This window comes from Ammospiza nelsoni, chromosome 4 (assembly GCF_027579445.1).
Source record: "Ammospiza nelsoni isolate bAmmNel1 chromosome 4, bAmmNel1.pri, whole genome shotgun sequence".
NCBI classification, from domain to species: Eukaryota; Metazoa; Chordata; class Aves; order Passeriformes; family Passerellidae; genus Ammospiza; species Ammospiza nelsoni.
This window is the reverse complement of record NC_080636.1, coordinates 5,030,177-5,045,743: the sequence shown is the minus strand read 5'-3', so window position 1 is coordinate 5,045,743 and position 15,567 is coordinate 5,030,177. Positions and strand designations below refer to the sequence as shown.

The 15,567-nt window shown below is 47.8% G+C and overlaps 1 protein-coding gene across 3 annotated transcripts in view; it reads right to left on the bottom strand.

Annotated features, from left to right (window-relative positions):
* PTPRA (protein tyrosine phosphatase receptor type A) overlaps positions 1-15,567 on the bottom strand; it is a 131,592-nt gene that overhangs the window by 29,019 nt on the left and 87,006 nt on the right. For 2 of the 3 annotated variants that reach the window (XM_059470822.1, XM_059470823.1), the window contains 2 exons: positions 1,912-1,990; positions 1,133-1,498 (listed from right to left, as the gene is read on the bottom strand). In XM_059470822.1, coding sequence (XP_059326805.1) covers positions 1,133-1,498; positions 1,912-1,990 — 445 coding nt within the window. Of the gene's footprint in view, positions 1-1,132; positions 1,499-1,911; positions 1,991-11,033; positions 11,228-15,567 lie in introns of all 3 variants that reach the window. The other variant, XM_059470824.1, reaches the window with a different exon arrangement.

Below are 15,567 nucleotides of genomic sequence, written 5' to 3'. Positions count from 1 at the left end.
TCCATCTCTCCTACATTTATACCAAACTTGGCCCATGTGTGTGTCTGAGGCTATGCCAGACTCCTTCAAAAAGGATTTGGGTTGGGAAGGAAGCTGGATGAGTTCAGGGGCGGCAGAACACTACAAAAGCTGAGTTCTGAACTTCCTTCAACCACATCCCTTCCCATGCTGGTAGCAAAGACAACTTCACTGCAGCTTCAGGGGCTGTGGCTTCCGAAGATTCCCAGAGGAAGAGGGCACACACATCCCTTGGGAAATTGGTTCTTAAGGAATATAGACTTGACACCTCCGTGCATTAACTCCACCATCATCTTATTTCAGGGTTTTCTAATCCACAATCAAGTTACCAATCCTGTTTTCCCACTAAATCCCAATTGCCATCTTCCTACTGCAAGTTGGAGACAGGCAGCACCCAAACTGGGTCTCAAACAATACAATGAGCAAATCATGGCTGAAGAGCAACAGCTCAGCAAAGATTTCTGGTCACCTCAGCCTCTTTCTGCCTGATTTTTCACTCTTAACCAGGACTGAGCAGCCACAATACATTTTATGGGGCCATTTTCATGATATGCCAAGAGGGGAATGGGATCAGGATGGCAACAGAGACAAATCTCTCTCATCTGGACCTTTTAAAGATTGAAATTGCCCAACTAATGGAGAAAATTGATAATGTAAGGAGAGAATCACAGAATAGTTTGGGTTGGAAGCAAAGATCATCTAATGCAACTGTGGATACCTTTCACTAGATGATCTTGGCCTAAACCTTTGGTCAGACAAACCTCATCAGAAGAGGTTTGAGAGTCCTCTTGTTTTGCATCACCATGGAATTGTCCCCAAAGCGTTTTTTTGCTCCATTTTGCTTAGCCAAATGAAAGAAGAGCAAAGAAACAAACTCAGAGGCAGGGTGGCCTGGAGAAGGAGAAGAAGGAGAAGAAGAAGAAGGAGGAGAAGAAGGAGAAAGAGGAGAAGAAGGAGAAAGAGAAGAAGGAGAAGAAGAAGAAGGAGGAGAAGAAGAAGGAGGAGAAGGAGAAGAAGGAGAAGAAGGAGAAGGAGAAGAAGAAGAAGAAGAAGAAGAAGAAGAAGAAGAAGAAGAAGAAGAAGAAGAAGAAGAAGAGATGGAGGAGGTGCCTACCATTGTGGGAAGCAGAAGAGGTCTCCTGTGTTGTCACCAGCATGCTGAAATTCCTCTCTGTGGTCTCTGCCTCCGTGCTGGGGACGGTGGCGCGTGGGGCCGACGGCGTCACGCTGGGGAGCAGGGACGGGGCTGGAGGCACAGGCTGGGTTGTCCCCAGCGTGGAGGAGATGTTGAGGCTGCCAGTGGTGGCATTGGGGGAGATTCTGGCAGCTGTGGTTGGAGGAGGTTTTGGCGCTGTGGTAGGAACAGTCCCCGGAGTGCTCATGTTGAGCCTGTGTGTGTTGGGCGTGGTCCCATCCTCAGGACCTGCTGTGGGAGCTTTGGTGGGGCTCCTGGGGGAGGTGGACGCTGTTGTGGGTGGCTCTGAGAAGGGAAAAGCACAGGGGAAGCTCTGTGAGATTCTCTTCTGTCATACTGAGGGGTTTAGATGCTGCAGATTCATGTGACTCTAACTATAAGGATAAAACACCCAACAAATCCTGAGCACAGGACAGGAAATGCTCTGCACAGCAGGAGATACAAATGTCAAAAAAATAAACCCTGAACAGGTGCTATTTATGGGGATGTCCAAACATTAGAGGTCCTGGAGGTGAGGATCAATATTTCTCTGAGCTAAAGCTGTGGGCCCCATTTATGTGCACCTGAAGCTCATCACCCTCTTTCCAACAATTTGTTACAGCTACATGGAGGACAGAAGGAATGAGACACTGAGCACATTCCCATTCACTCCTTTGATCGTAAAGATGGGATAAAAAGAGATGAGGAGCACAGTTTACCTGTTGTAACGTTGTTAGCACCTACACTTATCAGGCCACTTCCGAGCAAAAGGAGAAAGAGCCACAAATCCATGTTGACCTGGGGAGGAAAGCACAGAACACATATTAAACCCTGATGCAATATCATCCCAAAGAATTCCAAGGTGGGGATGTTGCTGTGCATCTTGAAAAGCTCAGAGGGAGGAGTGGAAGTGTGGCTGGAGTCCCTGCAGGCATCTGGATGGGAAGGATTTATGGGTGAGTTCATACAACAAGGGGAAAACACATGGAGAAATCCCAGTCTGGTGGAGCAGCAAAGTGTCCATGGATGAAGCAGGGAATGGGTGAACTGTGGGACAGCATGAGAAGAACAAACTGAGCATTAAAACCAAATATCTGGTCTTAAAGGAGATTAATAAATAGTTTATATAGCAGTCTGCAAATGGCTGTACTCTGAGCAAACTCAAAGGCAATTCAGCTGAAGACCATGGCAAAGAGCCTTGATCCCAAATGCCCCAGAAGTGGAGGCAGGAATGAAGGAGAGGTCAGCTCCCCTTGGCTCACTGACACCTGAAATGTTCCTGGGCAGGGGCAGGACACTCAGCTCCATTCAAACCCTGCTGGATTCCCTGTGTATGTGGTCAGAACAAACACTCACACATAATCCAAGAAGATCAGCGAGTTCAGGCTGCACGCCCATACTGTACGTGCTTCCCAGGAAACATCCAGCAGAATTACAGGACGATGACATCAGTAAAATCATTTCCCCCAGCCCTTTCTAATACAAGATTTTTATGGTGATTTCTTTCCTCTGGAGACCTCAGAAAGCTCCTGAGAAATGGGTATCATTATCTCCTCCCAAACACCTACGGATCCAGAGGCCCAGAGACGTCATCGTGCTGGCCAGGACAGAGCCCAGAGCTGCCAAGTCCAGGTCAGCACGTGGCCACGGGGCCTTCCAAGGATGGGGCAACACCTCTCCTCTGCTCTGAGCCCAGAGAGGGCTTGCAGACAGCTCTGCTCCATGCCATGGGCCAGCAGCTGCAGCACGACTCCTGTCCTTCAGGCTTTTGTCCTGTGTCCAGTTGCATCTCCAGGATCTCCCAGGAGAGATCTTGCTGCCAAGTCAACCTGAGGAGCTGCCAAGAATGGGTTTTATTCCCTCCCCCTCTGATAGACCTTGTGTTGTTTGTGCTTCTTCTATTTATTTAAATCTGCTTCATGTAGACCCATCCCAAACTCTGGGCAGAAGGACAACACTGAAGTCATCCACGCGCTGGAAACGCTATCAGCAATACAAGATCCTCCCACCAGCATCACCTACTTACATGTTTTTCCTCCTCCTCCAAAAGAAAACCTGGCAAAAATCGACCTTACTCAGTGACCAAAAGGTCAGACAAACCCTGAACCAGAAGGAAATCAAGCTTTGGAGATAAGAGCTTTCCATAGGCTCTGTCCATGGCCAGCTCTGCTGCTGCAAGCAGGGCAGGTCTTTCTCCAAGGGTCCCACTGGTGTGAGCAGCCAGCATTCCAGAGGGTTTCATCACCAGTTAAAATATCTGTCTGCATGAATTTGACTTGATTCAGTCCTCCTGTCACTGCTGAGAGCAGCACTGGTCCTGCAATGCCTCCCCCAGGCTGTGCTCCAGGGTAGGATGTCAGGAAAAACCCACAACCAGTAGTTTGATGGTTTGATGACATGTTCCACTCATGGTGGTTAATACACCCCACTCAGCTTGGTCAGACACTTGTCATAGCCTGGTCTACACAAGTTTGGCTTTGAGGAGAAAATCTATTATTTATAAGGAATAAATTCTTCCCTGTGAGGGTGGTGAGGCACAGGATGCCCAGAGAAGCTGCAGCTGCCCCTGGATCCCTGGAAGTGTCCAAGACCAGGTTGGACAGGGCTTGGAGCAACCTGGGGTAGTGGAGGATGTCCCTGTCCAGAGCAGAGGGGTGGAAGTGAATGATTTATAAGGTCCCTTCCCAACCCAAACAATTCCATAATTCTATGATTTTTGTACCTTTCTGCAGGAGGCAGATTGTCCAAGCATTCCACTGTGGAACCCCACAGAAATAAGGAGCTCATCCTGAGGGGACCCATGTGCAAAAGCAGGAGGAAGTTAAACACACACTGAAACTCCAGAGAACAGAAATGATGGCACAGAAATGCTCTGCAAACCTCACAAGAGCTGATGAAAGCACAAGATCTCGTCATCACAACCACTTCCCTCACTGGGAAGCCATCACTGCCACAGCAAGGACACCGTGGCAAAGGAAAGGGGAAGACTCATCTCTTCTGGAAGAACTGCTGGGAAAAACGTGACCACTGGCTGTGTTTTGATGAATATTTGCACAAAAACACCATTCACTGAGGTGGATGTGGCTCCTTTCTCTTCCCCTAATTTGTTTCTCAAGAGTTCCCCTTCTTTTGGGATCCAGTTCATTTGGGATCCCCATTCATTTTGAGTTCCGTTTATTTGGGATCCTGTTCACTTGGAATCCAAAATCACTTGGGATTCCCATTCATTTGTGGTTCTGCTAATTTATGATCCCACTCATTTGGAATCCCATTTGTTTGGCATTCCCATTTATTTATTATCCCATTAATTTAGGGTCCCTATTTACATCGGGTCCTCGTAAATTTGGGATCCCATTCATTTAGGATTCCCATTCATGTGGGATTCCACTCATCCCATTTCTGCTCCTGTTCCAGGCAAGCTATGCCAGAGCCTCCCCACATCTTCCCTTGGTATTAAAGCAGGACACAGAGGGTGGGAGCAAAGAAGGAAAAGCCATGAATTCCCTCTCTGCTCTCCATTATTAGGAAATAACCCACAAAGGATAAAAGAGTTTGGGTTTATTTCCATAAACCATGATTGCTACACGGATGAGAGCTACAGGAGACTCCTGGACTGGCTGCAAAGCCCCTTTGGGATGGTGGGATGATCACAGAATCATTTAGGTTGAAAAAGACCCTGAAGCTCATCAAGTCCAGCCATCAATGAGGGTCCCTCCTTCGCTGAGCTGCCAGCACAGCTCTGGGATTACATCAGCAGGCAGGGAGCTCTAAACCCCCCTTGATTCTACATTTCATCAGTTCATTGATCCATGAGTGGATTGCAGGAGGAGGAAGGGCTTGGCAAGGGGAGATAATGCTGGATTTCCCCAAGCCCTGCCCTGCTTTGGTGAAGAAAGCTGGATGCGGGCAGTCCGTGCAGAACCTGAGTTTTTATGGCTTTATTACTGTGACTGTCAGAAGGAATGGGATGCTGGGAGCATCCCAGCTTGCTGTGCACATCATTACCCAAAAATCCAGATCCCTGGAGCTGCTCCTGTGACCGGCAATCAGCTGCCAGAGCTGCTTTATCACCTTAAAACCAGATCCGGAGCAGGGAGCAGGCAAAGAGCCCCGTGCAGGGGGAGGGGCTGTGCCAGCCCAGCTCCCACTTCCCAGCCCCTGCTTTAAAACCCTCCCTATTCCCAAAAGCAGCATAAATAACGCCAGCACTTCATCATTCCCCACTCCTTAACATAAAAGGCCTCGAGAGTCCTACCCCAAAGCTGGAGAAACCCGAGTCTCCCTTCCCCCTCGGCTCCCCCTCCCTGCTGCTTTCGGAAACGGAGAGGAAATACTTGTAATGTTATCAACATAAACACAGCTCTTGGCCGGCTGCAACATCCTGCGAGCTCTGCAGAAAAACACCCTGACGTCAGGGCTCTGCCCAGCAGAATGGAGCTGGAGGCTCTGGCAGTGCTGCTCCACAGGGTCGGGATGCTCAGCATCGTGGCTCCTTCCTTTTTCAAAGATCAGGCTTGGAAACCTCAGTAATTGCCACTGGCATGCCCATAAATATTATATATATATATATATGTATTTTTTTTATGTGTATAGATGTAGATATAGATTTATAGTGTATGTGCACTGCATTCTTCCATAAACTGCTTGGGATCTTCCTTATAGGAAAAGCTGGATTTTAAACTGCATATCTATATAGATATATAGTGTATGTACACTGCATTCTTCCATAAACTGCTTGGGATCTTCCTCATAGGAAAAACTGGATTTTAAGCTGCATATCTGTATAGATATAGATGATATAGATATACAGACATATAGATGATATATAGATATATAGTGTATGTACATTGCATTCTTCCATAAACTCCTTGGGATCCTCCTTATAGGAAAAGCTGGATTTTAAGCTGCCTATCTACATAGATATGAAGATATAGATATAGATAGAGATATATAGTGTATGTACACTGCATTCTTCCATAAACTGCTTGGGATCTTCCTTATAGGAAGGGCTGGATTTTAAACTGCATATCTATATAGATATAGATAAATATATAGATGTATAGATACACAGTGTATGTACACTGCATTCTTCCATAAACTGCTCAGGATCTTCCTTACAGGAAAAGCTGGATTTTAAGCTGCATATCTATAGATATAGATATATAGTGTATGTGCACTGCATTCTTCCATAAACTGCTTGGGATCTTCCTTATAGGAAAAGCTGGATTTTAAACTGCCTATCTATACAGATATAGATGATATAGATATAGATATATAGATGATATAGATATAGATATAGATATAGATATAGATATAGATATAGATATAGATATAGAGTGTATGTACAGTGCATTCTTCCATAAACTGCTCAGGATCTTCCTTATAGGAAAAGCTGGATTTTAAGCTGCAGGATGTATGTTTTAAAAGAAGCAGATCTTGTCAGGATGATTGATGCCAGAGAGGGGAGAAAAAAATAAAGGAAATAATCTCTTTATAAAGTAATAAGTAGCTTCAAAATGCCTGTGCTGGTGCTGCAGGGGGGTCAGGCTGCAGGATCACCCTGCCGTGCTTGCAGAATGCAAAGAATTGGAGTTTATTGCTGCAGAAAGTGCCCAGCCCAACCCGGATACAGCCGTCCACAATCAAAGGCAGGATTTACCCCCACCTCTGACATATTCCTAATTCCTGGAAAATGAGGCAATCTTTTTCTGTGTGCACTGAGGAGACACAACCTGAATTCTAACCAGCTTTGCTGGGACCCCAGAAATCCCTGCTGTCATCAGGAGGATGCTGAAAGGCAGTGGTGAGACTGAGACTGCCTCGTGCTGGCTCCAAATGCAGTGAAAAATAAAAATAATGTTCAGTTTTCCTCTTTTTTTGTGGGCAGGGGGAGAGGGTGCAGAACTGGGAGCAATGTTGGCTCTTTGAAGCCACTCACAGTAGGGTGAGAACAAGCACGAGCATAAAGAAAGGGGAAAAAGGTCATTTTTTAAATTCTTTTTGGTGGCAGCAAGCCATCAGCATGCCTCAGCCACCCTGGAAAACAAACCTGCCATTCCCTCTCCCCCTCCCTGCTCCTTTTAAATCCTGTTTGTGGATTTCCAGCCTCTCACTGGAGCTGTGATCCACGGCAGAGGAGCTGGTCCCATAGCAGGGCAACTTCATCATAACCCAAAGCTCTCAGGGAGATGCAAAGAATAAAAACACACATGGAATAGCCGAGGGCTGCAGCGAGTTGGCCATCACAGGGAGAGAAGAATTGAATTTAGGGAGGGAAAAGGGTTTTGTTGCACTAAAAGGCAGTGACTAATTCCTTGCATGTGTCTCCGAAGCTGAAGCAAGGCCTTTGATGTGTCACTGAACATTATCCCCCCACCCTCTGCTGTTCCACTCTTCACCAGAAAAGATGAATCACAGCAGCCATTCACCCTTTCTGAAAATCCATTTAGTTTTCTTCTTTCTTTTTTTATTTTTTTCTTTCTTCTATTAAACAAACAGGCAGCTCCACACCAGCGACAGCCCCTGTACAGAGCGGGGCAGGAGGAGGAGGAGGAGGAGGAAGAGCCTGTGGGCAGGGCCTGCAGCTTGGCTTTCTCCACCTGCTCAACCTTCCCCAAATCACTGCTCTCCTGCACACCAGGATTTGCTCATGGCATGCTTTGGAAGGCACCTTAAAAACCATCCAGATCCAACCTCCTGCTGTGGGCAGAGACACTTTCCACTATCCCAGGTTGCTCCAAGCCCTGTCCAACATGACCTTGGACACTGCCAGGGATCCAGAGGCAGCCAGAACAGCTGCTCTGGGCAACCTCTGCCAGGGCTTTAACAACCTCACATTAATGAATTTCTCCACCTAATTCTGCTTCCTGGCAGTGTGAAGTAATTTCATCCTGTCCCATCACTCCAGACCCTTGTCCAAAGTCCCTCTCCAGCTCTCATGGAGTTCCTTTAGTCACTGGGTTTTGAAGGCCTCCCTGGAACCTTCTCTTCTCCAGGTGAGCATCCCCAGCTCTGCCATCTACCTCCAGAGCAGAGGGGCTCCAGTTCTGGGAGCATTTTCATGTCCTTCAGTTCAACAGGTGAACACACACTCATCTTTCAAAGAGTAACACCATGATCTGTGCAAGGAGGGAACCCAACCCTATTCCCACCTGGATTTCTGGGCACCTAGAAATATCTGTCACTGCTAGGATAATGCTAAAATCTGCTGCTCTGAACCAGGATCAGCCTTTCCTGTGGATATGAACCTGAGTGAGATGTCAACCCATCCCCTGGTGATCCTCTCTCAAAGCCCATCCAGCAGCAACAACGTGTGTGAAGCCATCATGGGGGATGGAGAGGATCACGATGGAGAGGATCAGGAGTTCACCAGCCAGAATCTGGATGGAGGCTCCCAAGCAGGTCCAGGGAGGGGATCCTGCCCCTCTGCTCAGCACTGGGGAGGCCACACCTGCAGCACTGGGTGCCAGCACAGGAGGGACATGGACAGACTGGGGACAGCCCAGGGAGGGGCTGGAGCATCTGTGCCCTGAGGAAGGGCTGGGAGAGCTGGGACTGCTTAGAAGGAGAGGAGAAGGTTCCAGGAAGGTTTGGGAGAGCTGGGACTGCTCAGAAGGAGAAGAGAAGGTTCCAGGAAGGTTTGGGAGAGCTGGGACTGCTCAGAAGGACAAGAGAAGGTTCTGGGGCCTCATCCCTGCCCATCCACACCTGCAGGGAGGACAGAGCCAGGCTCTTGGCAGTGGTGGCCAGGGACAGGACAAGGGGCTGTGGGCACACACTGACCACAGGAGGGTCCCTCTGAACAGCAGGGAACACATTTTGGCTGTGAGGTGCTGACACAGGTTGCCCAAGGATGTTGTGGATTCTCCTTCCTTGGAAACATTCCAATTTTGTCTGGACACTGTCCTGTGCAACCGGATCTGGCAGCTCTGCTGGTGCAGGAGGTTGGATCAGATGACTTCCAGAGGTTCCTTCCAAAATCAATCACTGTGATTCTGTAAATGCAAACTTTTCAAAAAGCAAATCTGCTGGATTTGTGGAGTAAGAAAGCAGCCAGCACTGAGGAGGAGAGCCCTACACCATGCAGGATGTTGGAAGGGATCAATAAGGATCACCAAGTCCAACTCCTGATCCTGAACAGGACAACCCCAAAAATCACACCCTGTGCCTGAGAGCTTCTGAACACTTCTGTGCCTCAACAGTTCTTCTGGAACTGAAGAATAAACTGATGAGGTTTCCAGCAAAAAAACCCCAAACCTAAAAATCAGAGAAAAACAATAAATGTGGATGTTTTGGGGACATGAAATAGTTCCACTTCCTACAAAGATGCAGAAATGGTGACAGTGGGTAGCAGAGAATGGTTTGGGTTGGAAGGGACCCTAAAGATCATCCAGGTCCCACCCCCACAATTAGTCCCTGTAACTGGCACATCAGACCTTGCTCTTCTGCAATATCTTGCTTTTAGGAAAGGATTCTGTCCCTGCATGTTTAAAAACAAGCAACTACTACCAAAGAGCCTACAGACTTGATGGTTTCATGCTAAAAATATGGAAGTACAAGCCAGGGTATGAGGCTACATCCCTGGATGAAGCCAGGAGCAGATCTGTGGCACATCTAAGACCAAGGCCCTCAAATCCTTGTCCATGGAAGGGCACCCATGCCACAGCCACCACCTGAAAACTGCCCGAGATACCTCAGAGGGAAAGAACTACAAGTACAAATTATTTTCCTAATAATAATTTTCCTAATAACTCTCATAATTAGGACAGGTTTAATTTGCCCTCAGCCACTCTTTTCTCCTGGCACCACAGATGTGTGATCATGGGAATATGTGCCAGTTGCTACTGCAGAATAAACTGGAGTGGCTTGGGGAACAAATTATGGAAGAGACAGAGGGGATGAAAAGCTTCCTGGACCTGTAGCAATGGAGAATGAGCAGCTGGAGAGGGTTTCCTAAAGGACAGAGCATTGAGGAGGGACAGGTGAGTGCCAAGAGAAGGAGAAGTTTTGAGGAGGAGAGCAGAGGGAGCTGTCGGGGCAAGGAGAAGGAAGATGAAGGACCAAGTCCAAGCCTGGTCCAGGAGGAAGGTGCTGGGATGGAGGTGAGACCTTCTCTGGGATGATTAGCACAGATCTGCCACAGAAACACCCTCAGAGCTTGTAAAAACCTCTGGCTAGCACAGGACCACTCTCCTGGTGTGCTTTCCCCATGGGATCAGCACTGCAGCTGCAGCACGGCACCGGGAAGTGGAGAACAACACCAGGGAGGCACGGGAGAAGCTGCCTCAACTCATTATTCCAAACCATTAATTAATAACCCAAACAAAAAAAAAGTCAAGGCACACAGGAGCATATTTCCTTAAATATCCCGTTCTAGGGTGTCCCCTCCTCAGTCCCAGGCGTGTACAAAGGAAACAGGAGCACAGTTCACATTGCAGCTATGAAAAGGACGGGCTGATTTTGATGGAGGAGTCAGGATGAAGGATGGCTATTATTCAGCACGACAACATCCCTACCTAGCAAAATGCCTTTCAGAGAGAGCGAGCGGTGCGTGGGGAGGAGAAACGAGGCTTAAAATACAAGAAAACCCCACAAAGGAAAAAAAAAAAAAAATAACAAAAGCCCAGCTTTTTGGGCTCAGCCCTTTCTGCAGGAGCGGGATGAAGTCTCAGCTCCACGCCGAGAGCGTTGAGGCAGCGAGGGCTCGGAGCATCCTACTTAAAACAAAGGTGTCGGCGGGGGATCACTCGCATGACAGCCTTAAAATCTCCTTCCAGAGGCTCAGCCCCAACTCAAATGCATGCGTTCGGTCATGCAGCTCAATCTCCGTGCCTGTGCTTACCCTGAAATCCACCGGGGACACCTGTAGGTGCGGGGAGCAGCCAGCCCGTCCCACGGAGCAGCCCCCGGGGCTAACAAAGTGCCGCGGGAGCCGTGGAATCACCGCTTTACCTGCGGTAATTCTGCACCGCTGCTCAGTTCAGCCCTGTTGCCACAGTAACACTTGTGGTGTAGCCGAGATCACTGATTATGAAACTAGGAAAAAAAAAAAAAAATCAGAGGCTGCTAATTAGGATATACTCCAGTTCTCCAAAAGCTCCATATTAATGACATTACGATTGCGAGCGCAGGGAAAACAGATGCCAGGAAGAATCACCTCGGTCAGCACCCGTGGCCAACAGCTGCTTTTCTTTTTTTTTTATTTTTGGGGCTTTTTTTTATAGACAGGTCTTAAAAATTCAGCCTGCAAATTCCCTGTAAGATCGACTTGTTGTTTTCCTCCTCTTTGAGCAAACGTGCAAGACTCGGTGGAACAGTCTTTACTCTTTACATATATTTGCATGTATTAGAATGGGAAAAGAAAAAACAAGGGTTGAGGATGAGGTACAAATGATGACAGCCAGAGATGCATCCCCTGCATCCCTCATTAATTGTAGTTCTCTGGTTTCCAGATAAACCAAAATCATGATTTTACCAGTGGCTGTGAAGGTTTATAAACAAGGTTTGCAAAGGAGGGGGAGCTGGATTTGAAATGTGTTCCTCCTTGACTTCTGTGAGTGCCAAAAGCATTGTGAGGCATGTCTTCTGCTGAAGGTTTCAAGCTGAAAAGTCTGACTGGAGCACTTGTGTTGCCAGACACAACTGTTTTTCAGCACAATCCACAAATAAGACATTGGAGCGTGTTTCCTGGTGAAAGGAAAATTGCCTGACAGGTATTTCTGGAGCTGCAAGCCCAGAGAGATGCTGCCTTATAAAAGTCAGCTCATCAAAATGCCACGATTTTTCAATTTTCTCAGATGACCAATGCAGTGAGTGGATGAAATGGTGCTGAACGTGCAGGGCCAGGGAAAAGTAAGTTCATGAATTTTAGAGTTTATAAGAGCTTCCTATCCTGAAAGTGTCCAAGGCCAGGTTGGACAGGGCTTGGAGCCACCTGGGATAGTGGGAAGTGTCTCTGCCCATGGCAGGGGGTGGAACAAGATGCTCTTGAAGGTCCTGTCCAACCTGACCTTGATGGCCTCCAGGGATGGGGCAGCCACAGCTTCTCTGGGCACCCTGTGCCAGTGTTTGACCTCTCTCATTGTAATAAACACATTCCTTACATCCAGAACTTGGAGAACAACTGGGGACCCACCTCTTTATCCCCTGCTTTGAGGCAGGAAAATAAGTGAGATTAATTTTTTACTCCAGCAGCATCACCTAAAGCCTTGAAAGCACAGAGTCCCCCACTCACAACTGCACGAAGCAATTTCTTCTCCCACTCATCAGCAATACTGAGGAAGTGTTAGATGGAGTGTTAATTACCTATAAATGTGATTTATTAGCTGGAAACAATACAAGACACCCACCAACCATCATTTACAAGCAACTGGCCAAGCATGAGGGCACCCAGTCCTGGGCAGACTGGGATTGGCACGTTGCAGATAACAAATTAATACAACCAGAGGGATTCAGCTGCATTTGATGGTTTAGTTGGAGGCATTATTTCCAACCTTTTAATAGGCTTATTTACAGGAATTAGTCCTTTAATGCTCTGTGCTTGTGTATCCAGGGCAGTGTAAGCTGACTGGATGCAACCACAGAGAGAACATCTGCTTTTGTGAGCATTTAGGGAAATTACTGCCAATTACATGGATGGCAGGTGAGGGCAGCTGGGGAGGGAGGATCTGCCAGGAGGGACGAGGAGCCTTGCTAGAAGCTGATGTGAGCAGGAAGTGCCCTTGGAACAGAAATATCTCAGTAAAAAGGAGCTGCTGTTGCCCAGAGCGCCACAAAAACACCCAAAGCAAGGAAAGGATTTTCAAGGCCTGCAGAGTTTGGGGGTGATCCCTGCATCAAGGGAAATTTAAGTTGGATATCAGGAAAAAGTTTTTCATGGAAAGAGTGATAAAGTTCAGGAATTTTCTGCTTGAGGAGGTGTTGGAGTCCCCATCCCTGGGTGTGTTTAACAAAGCCTGGATGTGGCACTGGGTGCCAGGGTTGAGTTGAGCTGTTGGGGCTGGGTTGGACTGGATGATCTTGAAGGTCTCTTCCAACCTGGTCATTCTGTGAATTCTCTGAATCCCTGTAATCATTCACACTGTCAGCACTGTGAGCAAATCAGTCTCCCAAATATTTCTTCTCACCACACCCTGCTTGCCCCCAGTGGCTCTCTTTCCACCTTTATCTTTCTTTCTTTTTTTCCATCTGTTTTCCATCAATTTTTCTAACCTGTCTTTCTTCACCTTCTCATCTCCCATGCCCCAGAGGGGTGTCCTTATTTAAATGCTGCAGGCACAGGACATGGAGCCAAACCAAGCTGGGCACCTTCCATCATCGCTCCTGCTATAAACACATAATGTAAAAATACATTTATGGGTGTGACCAGACGGCCAAGGGAGGGGATTCTGCCTCCAGTAATGTGTCCAGCTCTGGGATCTCCAACATCAAGAGGACTTGGAGCTGCTGGAGTCAAGGAGGAGTCCAGGAGATGCTCCAGGGCTGGAGCCAGGCTGGGAGAGCTGGGGGTGCTCACCTGGAGAAGGTTCCAGGGAGAGCTGGAGAGGGACTGGGGACAAGGGATAGAGGGACAGGACACAGGGAAGGCTCCCACTGCCAGAGGGCAGGGTTAGATGGGATATTGGGAATTAGGAATTGTTCCCTGGGAGGGTGGTGAGGCCCTGGCACAGGGTGCCCAGAGCAGCTGTGGCTGCCCCTGGATCCCTGGAAGTGCCCAAGGCCAGGTTGGACAGAGGTTGGAGCACCTTGGGACAGTGGAAGGTGTCCCTGCCCATGGATGGGGGTGGAACTGGATGATCTTTAAGCTTCCCTCCAACCCAAACCATCCTGTAATTCTATATTTCTTAGATTTATATACCTATAAACCTATTATAAACCAAATAAAATGTAGCTACTACAAATTATATCTAGATTTTGCTATAAACCTACAATAAACCCAATATCACTGCAATAAACATATTTCCTGCTGCCTCAAGATTGTAAGAACTAGTCCTAAACACCATGGTGGGTACAAGCCCCTGCTGGTACCAACACAAAACCTAATGTTCAGTAGTTCTGAAAAATATATAATTAAAATGCAGCTTCTTATCTTTGAAGTGATCAACCAACATCCTAGGACGACTGACTTTTAGCCCTCCCATGTTATTCACAATTCATCCTCTATTTTCATCTCCCCAACAAAAGGCTGAACCCAACTGTATTATTGTGAGCCAGGGCTTTTATCTCCAGCCTTTGGAGCAGTCAAGGCATGGCACAGAACAATGGCTCTCACAGGAGAACAAATACAATCTGAACAAAAATACCCTGTTGCTAAGGTCTAAACCAGCCTTTTTTTTGGTAGCTGGGAATTCCAGAGCACCTCATAGTAAAAAAAAAAAAAACAAAAAAAAACAACCCCCCCCCCCCCCAAAAAAAAACACCAACCAACCAACCAACCAAACAAAAAAACCCACCCCAAAACAAAGCAAAAAAAAAAGAGAATTAGGACTTGGATAGGAAAAGTAACCTGATATTCAGCACTGCTGTGTTCTTCCCTCCAGGATGGCATTGAAAATTCGAGTATGACATAAAACCAAGGAAAAGGAAAGCTGAAGTTGGAGGAACAAGCCCAGAGGTCCATGGAGATGCTGGGGAGGTCCAGATGGGACCTCCTCCTCTCCAGGAAAGCCCCAGCTCAAACCATAACGATTTCTCTTATGAAATCCAGCCCAAAAGCAACCACAGAGCAGCTGTGTGTGGTTCCCACATCCTCAGCCAAGGGAGCAGCACCTGCTTCTGCTTTTGGGGTTCAGTAGAGAAATGCTCCTCCCCAAGGAACCCAAGGAACTGGGTCTGGCTGTGGTGTCCTCCCCACCAAACACAAGGGTTTCCAGCAGCAATGGGGCTCTGGGGTCAGGAAAAGCACAACTGACAGCCCTGGCAAGGTGGGATATTGGGTGAGGGGACAGCAGAGCCATGGTGATCCACAGAAGCCACCAGCCTCCATGACCAGCCCATCTTCCTCCCCTCTAGATGGAGCTGCAGGAGAAGCCTGAGATCCCTCCCTAAAGTGAAGGTGGATACACCCCATCATCTCCAGAACAGAACCACACAGTCATGGAATGGTTTGGGCTTGAAGACACCTTAAAAACCATCCAGTTCCAACCCCTGCCATGGTGGTGGCTTTGAATGGAGCAATGATCATGGAATGGTTTGGGTTGGAAGGGACCTGAAAGATCATCTTGTCCCAAACCCTCTGCCATGGGCAGGGACACCTTGTACCATCCCAGGTGGCTCCAAGCCCATCCAACCTGGCCTTGGGCACTCCCAGGGATCCAGGGGCAGCCACAGCTGCTCTGGGCACCTGTGCCAGGGCTCAGCACCCTCACAGGGAGGAA